This window comes from Amblyomma maculatum, chromosome 9, assembly GCF_055883805.1.
Source record: "Amblyomma maculatum isolate TAMU_Amacu chromosome 9, ASM5588380v1, whole genome shotgun sequence".
NCBI lineage: Eukaryota > Metazoa > Arthropoda > Arachnida > Ixodida > Ixodidae > Amblyomma > Amblyomma maculatum.
In genome coordinates, this window is record NC_139352.1 from 28,273,149 (window position 1) to 28,291,590 (window position 18,442).

An 18,442-nucleotide genomic window follows, 5' to 3' on the forward strand; every position below is an offset into this window, starting at 1 on the left:
TACGCCCAACGCTGCCTCTCAGTGGTTTGTAGCTGACGGAGGAAAACGTGATTTGGGTAGGAAGATGGATAATAAATCCATGGTCACCAAACGCAACTGCTTCTGTTGCCACTAGCAAGATTTCCTCAATTGATTCTTGCAGGCTGAAATGAAACCTATACATACTAGCGTTTGAGACTGGCAATTTAGCGGAAAGGCCTAAATAAACTATACGCGGGTTGTCCCAGTGTACTGTAATATACGTGCTGATGCGGTTACTGCAAAGCCCTGTAAAGTTTTCACCGGCACAAGATGACAGAAATTTTAGTTTTTGTCGCGGTCTAGATTGCAGTGGAGGGGGGGGGGGGGAGCGAGACAACGCTTTTCTGGGCTGCACATTTCGATCGCCCTCGTCTCGCACGGAAGATGAAAGAACCGCTGAACCCAGGAAATTCAGATTTTAAAATTGGAACTGTCGAAGAAACGTGCATGTGTGGTATGGTACGGTGTGGGTTTCCACCGCATGACTGGAGGCGGCCAAGTTTTTAAAAATAATCAACACGGGCAACGTACTGGACAATAGTTTTATTTCGCGAAGGAAACTTGGTGTTTTCAGCTTCTCTGTACTCTCATCGATGCTGGTCTTGGAGGCGGTGTAGGTCGGTACTCGGGAGGGGCGTAACCTGGTGGTATGGGGTGCCAGTTCGGGTCTATGCACATTCCCAGCATGGGGTTACTAACCATTTGATAGCAGAAACAGGGATTTCTGCAGTGCGATATCTTAAAATGAGGTTTGCACTGTTAGGAAAGGAGGAGAGAAAAATCGCTGTTTCAATGAAGCGGCAAGAGGAATTTCCTCGGGTTGATTCCGCGAAAGGTCAAACAGCTTATATATTTCAGGTTTAGAATTTTTCTTGAATGTTTTATATATTATGCACACATTATTTAAGGGCAACATTAAATTTGATTCTGTGGAAACGCTGATTTTTCGAAAGAAAAATATTATAACCGAAATAGTGACAAACGCAGTCTCATCAAGCACAATGTTATTCCACAAACCTATAGAATGAAGCTGGAGCCTGAAAAAATAATTTTTGGCACTTTCGAATTATATATATATATATATATATATATATATATATATATATATATATATATATATATATATATATATATATATATATAATTCGAAATCCGAATATATATATATATATATATATATATATATATATATATATATATATATATATATATATATATATATATATATATATATATATATATATATGGACTAAAATAAAGATAATAAAGAGTATTAAAAGCTTGTTTCCAACGTTGTGAGAACTTTACAGCTTTCTAGAAGAAATTTCAAACAAACGTCACAAGTCGTGAGTGAGACAAATCATCGAATGCTTTTCTACGCAGTTATGCTGTATTTTTGTACTTTGAGAACTAGTTAAGCACCTTGGTAAATAAAGATTGTGCTGAATTTTACTGTTATACAAGGAAGAGGTGCAGAAAAGCCAATGTGCTAAAGTTGAAATTTATTCATAAATTGTTTACAAAAATTCAAGAAAAAAGCTCATTCTCTTCTGACAATTTTTGAAACGAGCCTCTGAACAGAAACGAAAAAGAATACAAAATAATATGGAGCAACATATACTGTTTTCAACACTGTTGTCAAAGATATATGCTTTTAGCTTCTCGATAATCGGCAGAAGCATGACCTATTCCGTTCATTGCTATTTTTTTCTGAACTGCAAAGACCAAGTCCTGTTCCTCCACGACAGAATATACCTGACTACTTTTTATGAACCAACACCAATCTTTTATGCAAGCAGGAGGCGGTAGCGTCGCGCCGCTGGCTGTGCGTTGCGGAGGGGAATCCATGTGAACAAAACTTTCTAAAGTCATTTTAAAATTTCTTACTTCACCTATGATGTCGTGCCTGTCGCAATGACCCTCGCTTCGACTTTCGACCCTTGGAACTTTGTACATATTTTTCAATTTAGAATTTTGGTGTCATTATAGAATACGATTTAGGTTTTTATCACCCGTTCTTTTTCTGTGATTGATTTAAGCAAGTAAAAAAAACTACTCTGGGGTATAAAATATGCCGTCTGTTTTGTCATTTTGTTTAGGCTTCAGCTTATTCAAAGAACTCAAAAGCGAGAAAGTATAGTTGTACTTTACTGACAACAGACGAGTGTAGCCTACAATAGCTCTCAAAGTGCTCACGTTTCGTTAAGAGTCCTACACTGGATAACTGGTAATCTGAGAAAAATGCTCTGAACACAACCAGAAGCATTCATAGATTACGAGAGAGCATTAGTCTCAATAGAGACCTCAGCTGTCATGCAGGCATTGCGAAATCCTGGTGTAGACAAGCCACATATGGAAGTATTGGAAGATATACGTATATATAGCGGCTGCATCGCAACCACAGTTCTTCATAAAGAAACTAATAAAATTCCCATATATAAAGGTTTTAGGCAAGAAGACACGATCTCCCCATAGCTATATTCACTGCTTAACCGGAGGAAGTATTGAGAGACCTGGAATAGAAACAGTTAGAGATAAGGTTTAATGAAGACTACCTACGTAATCTTACACAAACTGTTATGGGGGCTTATAAGCTTCGCCGGGTATAACGCCATAGCATAGGCTACCACCCGGCATATATAAATACCCGCTTTAAACAAGCCGTATGAACGGGTCTGCGTGGCTTAGGGTAACCGTGTCTGACTCGGAACGCAACGGTCTCGACAGTCAGATTCTGATATCACCCTCCCACACGAAAGGAGTGACCCGAGTTGCAGCTCCTGCCATGCTGCCTTGTAAGCTGCCAGCTATCGCTGGTCAGCGCCATGGTCGTGATTTTTCGCTCACGATGCCTGCACTCAACTTTCTGGTGAAAAGGGGACCTTTATTGGGAATCTGACTTTTATTGGGAATCTGGCCTAGGCGACACCGAGGGTGTGGCGGCGAACGCCTTGAAATCCATTCGGCTGTCAGGTGCATGAAAACGCCCGCCGATGCATATTACGCCTTTACCATGAAGGTTTTGTCGCAGAGAATAAGATTGTACTGTGCAATGCTTCACCCCCCTCAAGACACACACACACACACACACACACACACACACACACACACACACACACACACACACACACACACACACACACACACACACACACACACACACACACACACACACACACACACACACACACACACACACACACACACACACACACACACACACACACACACACACACACACACACACACACATTAACGGAGCCACAGGCTTCAGCAGCAACCCTGAGATCAATCAAAAGTTACTTGTTTTTGCTTCAAAACGAAAGTATAAAGTTTCGTCATTGTACCGGTTGTCCGCACTGCGGGTTTCCATAAGGTCTAGGAGTGGTGGGGCGCCTGAGTAGTGGTTGGGGTAGTTGCAATCTCGGAACTTGCCAGGTATGTCTGCTCCCCGCCGCACCTGGCCTGAAATGAAAAAAAAAAAAAAATCTGTAAGGGCAGTCACTTTATTAGCTGCCTATTAGAATTCACGACCTCGCTGAGATGGTTGCTGCAGGCGACAACACCGTAGTTTTGCAACATGCACAGGAAAATTTGTGCTCCGGCGTGGTATCGCCAAAATTTTGTGATCAGCTTTTGCGAATTATTTTTGTCATCATCTGCTAGTCGTTTGCTAAGCACTCGTGATAATGCTTTTTTTTTTTTTTTGCATTTGTGAGCACCCAAAAATCGTACGGCAAAGCTGAACGAAGTAAAAAGAGTCGGAGATGCCGCATGCATTAGCAAACGTCATGATACAGCTGGCCTGTTGGATTTTCAGGGGCGTCTTTTATTGTAGAGCTATAGTCTTAATAGCATCTACTACGTTCTTGGTTGTGGATGTAGTGAATAATTTCTCGTGGTGAAGTAATGGGCTGCACGGGCAGTTGGCGCGTAGCTCGGGTGCGTAACGTCCCGCAAGAATATTGCTGCTCACAAAGCCTCCGAATAAACCAATATTCATTTATATTGTTAAGGTTTATCTACAAAGTGGTTCTGCCCCTGAGCCTGATGTGCTAACCAAGATATAGTGAGCTTCCTCTTCTTCCACTTCTATTCCGGAGAGCCTCTTTCTGCACTTCCTTGTTCTCTTCTGTTCGCATGCCTGACATTTCCCCTTCGCAGACGAAGCCCCTGGGCTGTCAGTCAGAGTCCCGAGCGAGAGTGGCAGCGCTTCATTCTTGCGACATGAACTACCTGTGTTTTCCGAGAAGGGCGACCTTGGGAACATTGGCGAGACACGACGTAGTTCAACTCATTGATGCGTTTGAGCACAATAAATGGGCCTGTGTAGTGCGACAACAGCTTCTGGGACAAACCACGCTGGCGGAGAGGTGTCCAGAGCCACACTAAGTCGCCGGGAAGATAGGAGACATCCTGATGCCGACGATCGTAGCGCTGCTTAGAGCGGTCCTGCGAGGCCAGAGTGCGTAATCGGGCGACCCGACGAGTCTCTTCAGCGCGGCAGAGAGTGCTCGAAACAGACGGCTCGGTGTCGAGAGAGAACGGCAAAATGGTGTCAAGAGAACGTCGAGGCGGACGGGCGTAGAGGAGGAAAAATGGACTATAGGAAGTTGTCTCATGCTTTGAGGTGTTATAGGCGTAAGTAATGAAAGGAAGCACGTCATCTAAGTTCTTGTGCCTCGAGTCAACATACATCGCAAGCATGTTCGTCAGTGTCCGGTTTGTACGTTCGACGAGGCCATTTGTCTGGGGATGGTACGGCGTAGAGTGATGCAACTGGCAAGTACAATAGCGCAGAAGCTGCTCCACAACATCTGCTGTAAATTGGCGGCCTCGGTCACTGATAATTACACGAGGAGGCCCATGACGGAGGACGACAGCGTGGAGAAGAAAGAACGAGACGTCAGCGGCGGTGGCGGAAGGGATGGCGGCAGTTTCACAGTAACGCGTGAGATGATCAACGCACACGATGACCCAGCGATTGCCTTTGGACGAGCGGGGAAACGGGCCTATGAGGTCAACACCCACTTGCTCATATGGTGTGGTCGGTGGTGTCACCGGATGTAAGTGGCCCGGCGGAGAAGTCGTGGGGAGCTTGAACCGCTGGCACTGCACGCAGGAGTTCACGTAACGCTGAGTCGTTCGACGCATATTTGGCCAGTAGAAACGTTCCTTAATGCGCGTAAGAGTCCTGGCAAACCCCAAGTGCCCAGCTGTAACGTCATCGTGCATAGATTGTAGAACAGAGGAGTAGAGGCTAGCCGGAACGACTAGCAGAAAGCGTGCACCGCCAGACGAGTAATTTTTTCGATACAGCAATCCATCGCGAATGCAGAAAGGGTTCGCAGATGCCGGATCACGAGTTTTTTTTTTTTTCAAAAAGTGATACCAAGTCTTGATCTTTTCGTTGTTCTCGCTGGAAAGTGGCAAGATCCGGAAATTGTACGGAAACGGCGGCAAGATAGTCGTCAAAGTTGTCATCGCAGAGGGTAGTTGCGAGAGGCAGCCGCGAAAGGCAGTCAGCGTCAGCGTGTTGGCGGCCACTTTTGTACGACACCGTAAAGTTGAACTCCTGAAGGCGTAATGCCCAGCGGGCCAACCGACCGCAGGGGTCGCGTAGATTCACCAGCCAGCAAAGTGAATGATGATCGGTGATGACTGTAAAGGAACGTACATATAGGTACGAGCGAAACCGCTGTACGCCAAAAACGACGGCAAGGCACTCTTGCTCCGTCACGGTATAGTTGCGTTCAGACTTGCTAAGGGTGCGACTTGCATAAGCGCAACGTGTTGGTTTCCGTCATGCCGTTGTATGAGCACAGCACCCACGCCGATGCCACTTGCGTCCGTGTGGAGTTCAGTGGGAGCTGTCGGGCTGAAATGACGCAGTATGGGCCGCGAGGTAAGAAGAAACTTGAGCTGGCGAAACGCAGAATCAAATTCAGGAGTCCATTTGAAAGGAATATCTTTCTGCAAGAGGCATGTGAGGGGGTAGGCATGTCAGGCATGCGAACAGAAGAGAACAAGGAAATGCAAAAAGAAGCTCTCCGGAATAGAAGTAGAAGAAGAGGAAGCTCACTATATCTTGGTTAGCACATCAGGCTAAGGGGCAAGACCACTTTGTAAATAAACCTTAACAGTGTGGTGGAAGGGGCTGAAAGATCACCACGGATTCCTCTCTACCTCGTTCGAGCCGACGACTCGCTGGGCTCCCCCCTTTGACACCCACAATGACTCAAGACGGCGATGCACGGCAGCCAGGTCCAGTGGCACCCGCATGGTAGCATTACCGTGAGCCGCGGACCTTTTCTGGCAAGGCTGGCGAAGACGTGGACGACTGGCTCACCAATTACCAGCGGGTGAGCAAGTACAGTCGCTGGGATGCCACTGTAATGCTGGCAAATGTTGTTTTTTTCTTGGACTCCACAGCCCTGACATGGTTTGAGAACCATGAAGCGTCCTTAATGAGCTGAGAGCGTTTTGAAGAGGAGATTCGAAATTATTTCGGGGATACCACGGCAAAACGGAAATGCGCTGAGCAGACTTTATTCCAGCGAGCCCAAGGGCCTGGTGAAACATGCACAATGTATGTACATAGAAGAGGTCCTAAAACTCTGCAAAGCGGTGAATCCGAGCATGTCTGATGAAGACAGAGTTGGCCACCTCTTAAAGGGCATCGCGGTGGACGTATATAACTTTTTAATTACAAAAGAAAACTTAGATTCTCCCACGGCCGTGATCAAGCACTGTCGTACGTTCGAAACTTTTAAGCTGCGTCGCATAACCCCGAAATTCGGCCGTCTGCCTAACGTGACCACTGTTGCAAGCGTGGATTCTCACGAGCATTCACATGAGCCTCCGCATTTGGCCGACATGATTCGCCAAATTGTCCGTGATGAGCTCTCCCGCCATCAAGATGTGAACCGCAGTGCAATCCCCTGTGATAGCTGCTCCCTGCAGGCAGCTCCCATCCAGCGCTCTTCTTGGCGTTCTGCCGCTCCTCCTCCCGTCCGGGACCACCGAAACGACTCATAAGGCCCTGCTACCCCAGCTCGTACCCACTACAGGGCGCCACCTCCTCCGCAACAACCCCAGCGGCTGGACTTTGCTGATCGCTTCGATCCTGTTACTGAGGACTATTATTTGGACCGTGCTCGTGAACCACCCGTCTGTTACCGCTGTAATATGCTTGGCCACATATCCAGATTCTGCCGCCGCCGGAACCCGCCACCACTCTACCAGCGCCAATGGTGGAATCGCCGTTCTACCGTGAGTCCAGAAGTCCGTGACCCGACCTATCCCCCTCCTTCGGGCTCCTACCGCTACGTAACACCACGCACCGACTCACCAGTTTCTGTTCGCATGCCTGACAATATTCAAAAGGCTTCTTTACTGCTCAGCGGAAAGTCAGCAACAAAACTGTGCTCGTAATCTGCAATTATGTGACCGATCATGTGGTTTTGTTGGTTGGCTTCGTTGCTGTTCAAGCTTGTTCATGTGTTCCATCCTTTGCTGGAACACACGATTTCCCACACGATTTTAATTCTATAGAGCGCGTTAGCGTCCTCTCGACGCTGATTAAAATTTGTCGCATGCTTCCATAATGCTCTTCGTACTCTGAAACTATATTCTCCCAACACACCAGTCCCTTTATTGGGTGCTTTCAACTTTCCAGCGACAGTATGGTCTGGTATGGCAGTAACAATGTCGAAGGCAGAAAGCGCATTCCACAGGTTTGGCTTATCGCAGCTCACCTCCACCCTTATAAATAAGGATAATCAGTCTTGCAGCCTCCTAGATATTTGGTTCATCACACATACTGATAACCTTTCTGGACTAACTTTCTTACTCGGGCTTAGTGATGATGCTGTGATTCACACTACTTATCAATCACAAACTACATATCCGAGAAAAACAAAAAAGAAAATAACTCTCTACGATCGGCGTGATTATGCCGTGTTCAATGAAAATTTAACCCAATTCAGTGTCTCCTTTCTTGATAGCCTTTCTTCTGGTTCAGTTGAAGATAACTGGCTGATTTTTAAAATGCAAAATGCAGCAACTAATCAAAGCCCACATTTCCACCAATACCGTAACCAAACAGCAGTTTAATAACATTGGTGTAATAGCACGCTAAAGCGTCTCAACAATAAGGAAAAAAAGGCTTTATCGCATTTCCAAGAAAACCTGTTACATGCATGGGAAAAGTATGACTGCATAAAAAATTATTTGTCTCAAGCTGCCAAAACTGAAGAGAGCGTTCTATGCAACGTGACTTCCTAATATGCTACGTAATAACCCTTGTCGATATGTGAAAGGTTGTCAATACATGCCCAAAGAAATCGATAACAGTACTAGACAATGACGCCCCACCCCCTGTCACCTGAGTTGCCACAACGCTTAATTCAGCCTTTTGTTCAGTTTTTACAGAAGAGCCTGAAGATAGCCTTCCCTCTTTTCCCAACTTTCACCATTTGTAATGCCTGTTATAACGTTTTAAACATGTGGCATTTGTAAATTGATTGAAGCTTTCAAACTATCATAATCTGGTGGAATTGACGACATGAATGTCAAAGTATTAAAAACACTAAAAAAATTACCATTGTTATTCTATCACACATCTTTCAGCACTCCTTGCTGTCTGGAGTGGTACCATTGAATTTCAAAACAGGTAAGATCATTCCAGTCCCCAAAAAGGATCTTCGACATCTTGTGTTGACTACAGTCAGATTTCCATTAAAAGCGTCTGTTTTAAACTGATGAAGAACGTCATATTTTCCCAACTAATTAGGTTTCTTAGTTCTAAAAATTTATTTCATCCTGTCACGATTTTTTTAAGAATTTGTCATGTGATACGCAGTCCGCATTACAACATCAGCTCTCAACTAGAGCTTAATGTATACCTGTAGATACAATGTTTTAGACTTCCAGAAAGCGTTTGATAAAGTTCCTCATAAACGACTTTCCTTGAAACTTTCACGGGTAAATCTTAAAACCTAGCCTTTATTTGGTTACATAGTTTTGCGAGCGGACGTCATCAGTTCGTTTTTGCAAATAATCATTCTCCATTTTTTGTCTTCTGGGATTTCTGGTTTACAACAAAGTTCCGTCCTGGGTCCCCTTCTCTTACTAATGTACATCAATGACATTCCTAATGATACATGTTCTAAAGTACGTCTATTCTGAGATCATTGTGTTATTTACCGACAAATTAACAATAGTTCGGACGTTCTAATTCTACAATGCGACTTACAAGCAGTTGAAAAGTTGTGCAAAGCGTCTCCCCCCCCCCCCCCCCTTCCGTAAAGGCCACCGCTTATAAATCTCTTATGAGATCTAAACTTCAGTATGCTTGCTCAGTTTGGTACCCTCACCGGACTAACCTTTGTAACAATCTTGAATCTATCCAGAACCAAGTACCGCTATTTAATTTCCATGGTTATTCTTCCTATACCAGTGTCACAGCCATAAAATCTGATGCGAACCTTCCCAAACTAGAAACAAGACTTACTACGATATCTACAACTTCCTCTTTATCATAAGCTTTATCATGTTCCGATTGCTAATAACGTCATATCACCTCCCCATCGTCACTCATCCCAAACCGGTCACTCCAAGCCGCTATACCCTTCGTACACGTTCACATCGTCGTCTCTTCATTCGTTTCTCTCTCTCTCTCTCTCTTTTTTTTTTTTTTCACTTAGAGCGTTAGAGCGAGGGACTGGAATGATCTGCCTGGAGACGTTGTGCCCACTCCAGTTCGATAAACTTCAGGACTGCTATAAAACCCTCTTCTTTGAAGCCGCCACCGCTCATGTAAAACCCCTACACAGGAGCATTTGAGGTATAAATAAATAAATAAATAAATAAATAAATAAATAAATAAATAAATAAATAAATAAATAAATAAATAAATAAATAAATAAATAAATAAATAAATAAATAAATAAATAAATAAATAAATAAACGAATGGGACAGCACAAAGGAGGCTCTCAAAAAAAGAAACCTTTGCTTACTTCATTACTTACGCCACTTATAAACGCCAATTTAGTAATAGCGATGACGTAACATGGCCCTTGCCACGCAATTTAGATTAAAGATGACACTTGAGAGCATGAATAAGTGCAGACCCGCTTATAAAGGCTCAACCAATATTCGGCATCTGTGCCATCAGTATCGCAAATGTGCCGAGGTAGCGATCGAAGCGGCCCCATACCGCGAAAGAAGCGGCAGTGTTGCCTGACGACTGCTGCGAAGCTCCGTAGTGCGAAGGCCAGGCCAAAACTTCCATCTAGTGCAGCTAAAAGGGTTCCTGTTCGCTGAATGGGAACCGGTATGTTACATGGTCCAAAGCTAGGGCGTCGAGGGCACAGTACACAGGTCACCAAGAGAGAGCACGCACTGGAATGAGCGCGCCAGGCATAAAAACTTCGTTCTCGTCGCTTTTCTTATTCGCGGAAGTGACGCTGATGACTTCACAACGTGGCCAGAGAAAAAGGTGGCAGCAGTAGTTAAATCCTACCGTGCGCCTGTTACCCGGGTTGTGCTGAAGGTGTGTTGATACGGACAAGCTAGTATACGTACGGGAAACAATCACCGGAGAGCATGGCATATACTGCGATGACAATATGACGTTGCAGGGAAGCACGGCCATACACGCTCCCGACAAGCGCATAGTGCCGACAAATGTTGAAGTGATGCAGTGATTTTTTATGCTAAACAATGTCGATGGAGTCACATCGATCGGGAACATGTTACACAGCGACGGTTGATGGTATCGTGCATCTGTTGTACATATGGAGGTGAATATATGTCGATAGCGAGGAGTTGGTGCACTTGCGGGAAGTCATCACTAGAGAGGACATTGTACGGAGGCCACGCAGAGCCTAAACCCATTCATGTGGCCTGCCATTCACCCAGAATACCTGGCGAGTGGGTTCAAAACCGAAAGGTTAAGGATTTTTCTAGAAAATCACTACATCGTGAACTTACTGAGCTTTCTTAGAAAAGTCTAACGTTTTATTTTTTAATTTTAAACCACGTGTTTTAAAAATACGGTTTTAAGTTTATGATGACCACGCAGTGCAATAATCACAAAATAAGATTTTGGCTCTTGACGGCGTGGTTACTCCAGCGTCTGACTGCATGGATTACATTTTATGTTCCGAAAAACGAACTTTTCTTGCAATATGCTATAACTTTGCATTAAAATACATAACTCTTAATTACTAGCAAAGTGTAACGTCTCGCAGGGCGAGCTGATACTCACTCGACAGGAGCGGCTGAAATCAGTAGAGTCAGCAGGATTGGGATTGCGCAGTTCATCTTTGCTTGACACACAACGCGAAACTCGTAAAGCCTTCTCACAGAAAGTGTTCCTGAGCGTGGCCTTTCCCTAATGTTTTATAAAGACCTTGGAAGTGAAGTTGCATTGAGTCCGCGCTAAAGAGCTTAAGTTTCAATCAAATCAACAAATTTATGCAAAGTCAACATAAGCTGCCATCGTTGTGTACCACTTCCGGAGCAGAGCGAGGTAAAAAGGAAGACTGCTATGAGATCTGCCTTTGTTCAGTAAATTGAAATATAATTTCTGGACATTGAATGTAAATTAACGACGTAAATCATTATGTATAATCGTGGAATTCATCAGAATGTAGCAGCGATGATTATGGCATAAATTAAAGTGCCTCAATCCCCTCAATTTTTGCCCTTGTTTTCACCTTCCCGCTGTGTCTGCTTAGTATTAATTTATCTGGCACCCATACCTCGACTTCGACAATTCAGCGGGGGAAATAATGCGACAAAATAGGCAATTATGCCAACTACTTTCGCAGCAAGTGCGGCAAGAACGCTGACGAATCTGATGATAAAAAAGGAGAAGAAAAAAAAAAGTCAGATACTTGAGCTCTGCAGCTGCTCGAGAAATGGCGTGTTTCAGCGAACACTTCGAAAAATCTTGAAGATAACGAGTTCGAAATAACAAAAAAGAAAATTATATTTAAAGGAACAGACTATCATCGCGGCGCACGTAGGTACATTAGTGCAAAAACACTTCTTATTACATATGCAACTAAAACTCACTAGTTAACTTTTAATGGATCAGGTTTTGTCGTTAGCACACATAAGAAGTTTGAAGGCGTGTACAAGGGAATTTAATTCAGATCATCTGACTCAAAAGTACAAAATTATAAAATGCACTCACCATGGCGGTCGTAAATTAGTGCAAGAACTTTTTACTGCGCATCGATCCTGTAACTATAGCTCACTGGTTAGGTTTTTACTGGACTAAGTTTTATCGTTAGCTCTTATAGAGGGTTCTAAGGCGTGTTCAAGACAAGTTGGCTGATATCATAGAAAGGGTGCAATAATGCAACCCACAGTTAGATAATGAAATGCAGGCCGGAGAAGCGGTATAGTGTGAAGATGCGGTGGAGAATGCGGATGACAATAGCGGAAAAGAAAAATGCGGAACCTTTGTGTGTAAAGTGAAGGAGGAGTGCATGGAAGTGTCAGAGGAAATCCCGTTCATGGGAAAACCAGTTGTCGGTGTTGTAGATCCAGCTTGCGAATGCACTACGGCATTCACCACATGGACTTTCTCGTCTTTCTTGAGCTCCACAAAGCCATCATCATCCTCTTCCTCCAGGTGCCACTCCGGCACCGACGGAACCTTCGCGCATGCCGCCTGGGGAGCTGCCTTTTTGGCATTGGGACACGACATCGCTTTGTGGGCCTCCTGTCCGCACTTGCAACACTTGGATGTAATGTTATTTGTGAGTTTGCGGCAGTTAGGGTTATAGTGTCTTAGTTGGTTACATAGGTAGCATTTTGGCGGTGACTTAACGCTAATTTGTACCTCACGGATGTCGGACGTTCGAGGGTTTTCAGGAGTAACATCCTTGCTCGAGATTCCACCTTCCTGTGCTTCCAAATACTGGTCTGCGTGATCCACCATATCGTCCAAGGTGTTAGTACTCCCTTCTTTTAAATAAAGCGAAAGACCAGGGCGACAGCTGCTCAGGAATTGTTCCTTAATTAGTAGCTCGCGAAGTGCGCTGTACTCTAGTTTTATTGTTGACAGTTCTGTCCAGCGGTAAAAACAATGACTCAATCGCGCAACATACTGCGCTGCCGTTTCGCGATCGATGAACTTGCCAGCCTTGAACCTCTCACGGAACCAGTCAGCAGTGAAAGGCAGCTTTCGCCTTGCTATAGCTGGCTGCATTCTCAGGAGAAAGCCTTTCGGACATGCTTAGTGTTTCGCAGCTAAGGCACGTGCTCAAGATTGTAGCACATTCACTGTCCAATTTGCGCTTCTGGCGATCCTTTCGAAGCGCATGAAGTTCGCATCGAAATCACTCCTTCTCTCATCGTATTTCGGAAGTAGCTTGTTTGCATCTATCCGCAAGCCGCTATATGCTTCACTGGAGCTATGCACTTCAGCTGGACTGTTTCTGTTTCCTGAACTGTGTAGCAGAAGTTTCAGTGCACGCCATGTTTCCGAGTAACCCTTACAAAAATGAGTTTTGAAACTCTATTGTTGGACTATTGACCGCCTTTTGAATTTATTGAATTTCGATAGACATTCAACCCCAGCTGAATGCAATCTTTACAGGGCCAACAGAATTTTCATTGTGTTCTACCCAATAGACTTTTTGTGCAATTTTTTCTATGTGCTTTTTGTTGTCAGTTTGCAACGTTCACGAACAATTAGCGTGTACTGTTCATGCTGACCCATGTTTTTAAGTAGTTTTAGGCACAAATGATAAGAGCATGATGTAACAATTTCGTTATGAATTTTTGGTCTCACTTGTAATCAACTATTGGCCACATTCTGCAAAGGGAAATATAAGAGCAGCATGCAGTTGCGCGCTCGTTCATGTTATATAAAAGTACATATTAACGGTGCACACTTAGCTCAAGCTTCGCAACACAGTGAAAATATGCCCTAAAAACTTCATGATGGCAAAGCCTCCACTAATAATGCAAATACATCGTTGAATGTCAATCAGAATCCGTAATGGATCAGCTTCTGTATGTCGCAGAAGGTAACTTTAGTGGTAGGACGTATTTTATATTTATCATAAAACAAGTTCAGTGAGTCATCATACTAACAAACAGGATCCTAGATTGAACCTACCATGTAGGGCAGGACAGAGCTTTTTTAAACCAGTTCCAAAGTTCACTATATATATGCTTCAGGGTCTGACATTCTGCCCAAGCATAGGTATTTTTGCCCGTAGCTTTTTGCCGCAAAATGAGGTGCAGTCTGTATTGGAATCCTCCACCGCTGTATGTCTTTGGAGAATTTTACTGTTATTTTTTTCTTTTCCTTCCTTTCTTAGTGGACACCATGCTAAAATGAAGTCACTTTAAACATTGAGGGGTTCTAATAATCACGGATTGATCCCACGCATACTATAGAGTTAACACGCATAGCAAAAACATTCGCGTATGAAAAAAAAAGAAAAAAAAACAAGATTGCATGCGTCTTCTAACGGCGACTCTTCTTTTCAAAGAAGCATTCGGCCGCCGCCTTGCCCCTGTCCGCATCCCACTTCCCCCGTGCCCCGCGAAAGGCGCCAGCATGTCCGGAGAGGTCGAGGGTCGCTTCCTGTCGGCTGGGGGGGGAAAAGGGGGAGGGAGGAGGGGTTGCTCCCGCTTGGTCTCCGCTCTCTGCCTTCACCGTGGTTTGTTTTCACGGAGATGACCTTGGCTTCAGCAGTCGCGCAGCGGGGGTGGCGGCTTTTCACCGAAGCTGTTCTTCTGCGCCCCGTTTTCTTTGCACGCAGACGCGGGTACGCTGAGTGCGGCGATGTGCCAGTTCAGTTGGCGTTTTCCCGCCACCGTGGTCGCATCTTGCACTGTGAACGAAGCACCGTATGTAGGTTTTTCGCTGGTGATTATCACGAAGATCGTTTTGTTCAAAGTGGAGCGCGAACGTACGAATTTAAGTCTTCGGAGGACTACGCTCTTGGGCGGCAGCTTCTGCGCAAGGAGGACGTGTTTAAGAAGTTCAACAGTCCCAGGCGTTTTGGATTCTAGGCGAAAAGCCGGCGCGGGCGGAGGGAGCGTCTGCACTTTGGTGAGTGTTTTACTTTTTCCTATTCGTGTTTGTGCCAGTCTTGTACTGTGTGTGCTACAAGGTGAAGCCCGCATGTAAATATTTCTAGCAGACAAACCAGCCTCGTCGGAAAAAAAAGGAGGGGGAGAGAGACAGAGAGAACGAGGCTTGTCTCTACGCGGACGCTGGGGCCGATGGAACGCCAGCTGGAATGGCGACATTTTCTTTCTTTTTTTTAACCGGTGACCGTTTTTGACGGATTGTTCGGCACAGTGCTGTACTCTTTCGATACGCTACTCGCGCTGAGACGGACACATTATCGAGATCATAATATGCCTCTGTCACACATTGTGGATTATTGAATCTGTGCAGCTCCGCCATTTTTGCAGTGTTTGTTTTTGTTTCCACTCATTTTAGTGCCTATAGTTGGTAATTTTGCTTCAAGTTTTCTGGGTAGTAATGCTTGTGACCTGCGCTTTGCTATTTATATTCACAATGGGATCTTTGACGGCAGCATATATTGTTTATTAGGGAGAAATGAACGATGTGGTAGTGCTGCCGAGCTGTGGAGGCGGCGGTCGATGCCGTCTAAGCAGTGAAAGACAGTGACAACTCATTTTAGACAAGAAATTTCTTGAGCTATGACGTGGAGCAGCGCACAAATGCCTTTGCTCTATTTTTAGGTTAGTATATACCGCAACTTAATTATGATTTATATTGTTTATTTCAGCATCACATGCGAGGAGTTCCCGGACGTATCAGCGTTTTACGCAAAGAACAGCCTGGCGTCATACCTTGCACATGAATTGAAATAAAGCAAATAAACAACCCAGCTCATGTTATGGGTTCACCAAAGATGCATATTTTTTCTTTCTCATTAACGCGCATTTTTTATTCTGTGTTCCCTTTCCGCTGCGGATTAACAGAAAATGCTGCGTGATCAACGGTTAGCCAGGAGCAGGCACGAGGTGGTTTACATTAATGCAAAAGTAGCACAGCACACATCCTTGCTGCGGTCAGTCAACACATTCTATGTTCTGCTCGACCAATCAACAATTTAGTCAGTTTAGTGTAGGTTAATGAGTGAGTAAGTATAATGGGGCTTAAAAGATCAAGATCTGTTTTGTTCTTTTATGCCTCACTATGCTTATCATTAACCAGCACTGATCAGTCAGGATTGTTGATTGGTCGGGCAGAACATAGAATGTGGTGACTTATCGCAGCTAGGAGATGTACTGTACTACTTTTGCATTAATGAAAATCACCCCGTGTCTGCTCCTGGTAAACCGATGGTCGTGTACTATTTTCTGTTGTTCAGGAGTGGAAAGGTAGCAGAAAATCAAAAAGCGTCACTTGCAGAGTTTCTGAAGCATTTGAGCCTGAAATCAACAGAATTTCAGTTGCGCGAATTCCAAAAGCGCTCTTAAGAAACACATGGGCCACTATTTCATAAGCGCTCAACAAGAGGTCAACACTGCATCATCCAAAATGTTGTTGATTATCGACAGATTTTCAACAGCGTGTATTGACACAACGCTTTCGAATTTCTATAGAAACCCTACATGCATTTTTGTAAGGGAAGGTATTCCTTTTCCCGTTCAAATTCCGCTTCTCGTTCTTTTTGCCACTCTCTCTCGTTCATTTTCTGCTCTCTCTCTCTCTTTCTTCCTCAGCTTCAATTCGAGCACTCTCCTGTTCCTTTTCTTACCTTTCTTTCTTTCCTTTTTTTTCTCTCTGACTAACCCGTTTTCGCAGTTAGGCTCCGGACAACCCGAGCTTGATTCCAGCCTCAATGAGCTCTTTCAGATTCGAAGCCGGAACTGCTGACGTGTTGCCTAAAGTCTGCAGAACGAACCTCGCCAACCACTTCCGCGCAGCACCACCTCTCGCTATCGCTCTGCTGCTGCACTGTTTACGACCAATTAGGGTCTTGGTCTGGGCAAACATTAACACAGCGCGAAGAAACCGGACACAGGAAGAAGACAACACACATAACAGACAACACAGCGCCTGTCCCGTCTTGTATTTTCTTCTTCCGGTTTCTTCGGGCTGTGTTAATTTTTTGAGGACTGTTTAGGACCTGTTCGTAAACCCTTCTGACTTGTTCTCCGTTCTCTGAGCTTGAGTGCACCAAAAAGTCCTGTCACGGAGGCCAGAATAATTGTCAACCGCTAACAATGATAGTTATTAACGATGCGCCACTATTGGTGCTATTGGTGCGCACTCCCAGACATTCTTAGAAGGTGTGAGGGTAGCTGTTCCGGTCTGAAATGAGATGTCCTTTACTTGCGTGGTAAGCTCAGCAAGAAGTCAGCTGTCTGTAGTGACAGAAAGGGGTGGCCGTTTGATTCCCAGCTTTCGCCAGTTCAAGTCAGAGTAAGGGTCTGAATCAGAACTAACGGACTTTATACACACCAAGAGACGACACAGAGGAATACAAAGTAACCCTGAAAATACACAGACAAAAGGTTCACCGAAAGGCAATGTAAAGCATGCAACTAAAAAGGCTTTCAATAATAAGCACAGAGGCTTCAAAACAATAAACAATGCACGATAGAGTCAGAGCAAATAAACACCAAATTATTCACTGGGCACTGTCGCAGAGTCTGGACAGTTAAGATGTGGCCGCCCTGTAGACGAGCGCCGCTCCCTCGCATATCTATGGACTTGGCGAACAGCGGCTTGACCCCGGGAGCCGAGCAGTAGCACTGCAACACGGCAGCACTCGATGGCCGTAACACTGGCTGGCTGGCTAACCTACGGGACACGGCCTCACTTAATGGGGCGCGCCGCATCTGTCTGTTATAACGGGCCAAAGCAGGCATATGCGCATACACGTAACTTTCACTCTGCAAGTGTCCTCCCTTCCTCTCGTCGAGACGCGCGTCGTCATTGGTCAGCTTCGGCCGAACCTTCTGAAGAAATCCGGTTGCTTCTCCGGCCGGGTTAGTCATCGTCACCGCCGAGTTATGAGGAGGGGGTGACGACCATGCGCGCAACGCTACGGGCTCTTCTTGCGCGGAAAAAGAGACGCTTCTCCAATATTCCTTCGCGCTGCGCTGACTCAACGGAAATGTGCGCCGATTTCGTGACACTGGAAAAATGCTGAGTGTTAATTGAAGAACTGTTTTGTGGGCAAGTGTAAAGCAGCTCGAAACCGGATGTATGTAGAAACATGTCTCTCAAGTTATTTACCTGAGCATTAAGCAAAACTAAAATACCTGCATACTGACTATATTAATCGTCAGACATTTTTTGAGGGGTGAGGAGAGGAGGGCAGTTTTTTTTTTATCTCCAACGGAAAATTTTGCACAGAAAAGAGAACATTCTGAACCCAAATTTTCGTGGTGTAT

The 18,442-nt window shown here is 44.8% G+C and overlaps 1 protein-coding gene across 4 annotated transcripts; it reads right to left on the reverse strand.

Annotated features, from left to right (window-relative positions):
* Nucleotides 1-549: 549 nt before the first annotated feature.
* Nucleotides 550-18,058, reverse strand: LOC146178698 (uncharacterized). 4 transcript variants are annotated; one of them, XR_014700632.1, is made up of 3 exons: nt 11,295-11,583; nt 3,369-3,486; nt 550-777 (listed from the first exon to the last, which is right to left on the reverse strand). XR_014700632.1 is itself a non-coding variant. In XM_084578463.1 (3 exons), the coding sequence occupies exons 1-2, from the start codon at nt 18,041-18,043 to the stop codon at nt 3,400-3,402; spliced, it is 453 nt and encodes a 150-aa protein (XP_084434589.1). In that variant the 5' UTR covers nt 18,044-18,058; the 3' UTR covers nt 550-777; nt 3,369-3,399. The 4 variants fall into 4 exon arrangements, 2 of the variants coding, with proteins under 2 accessions (XP_084434589.1, XP_084434588.1); XR_014700633.1 differs by lacking the exon at nt 11,295-11,583 and adding an exon at nt 10,242-10,382; XM_084578463.1 differs by lacking the exon at nt 11,295-11,583 and adding an exon at nt 17,678-18,058.
* Nucleotides 18,059-18,442: the final 384 nt, after the last annotated feature.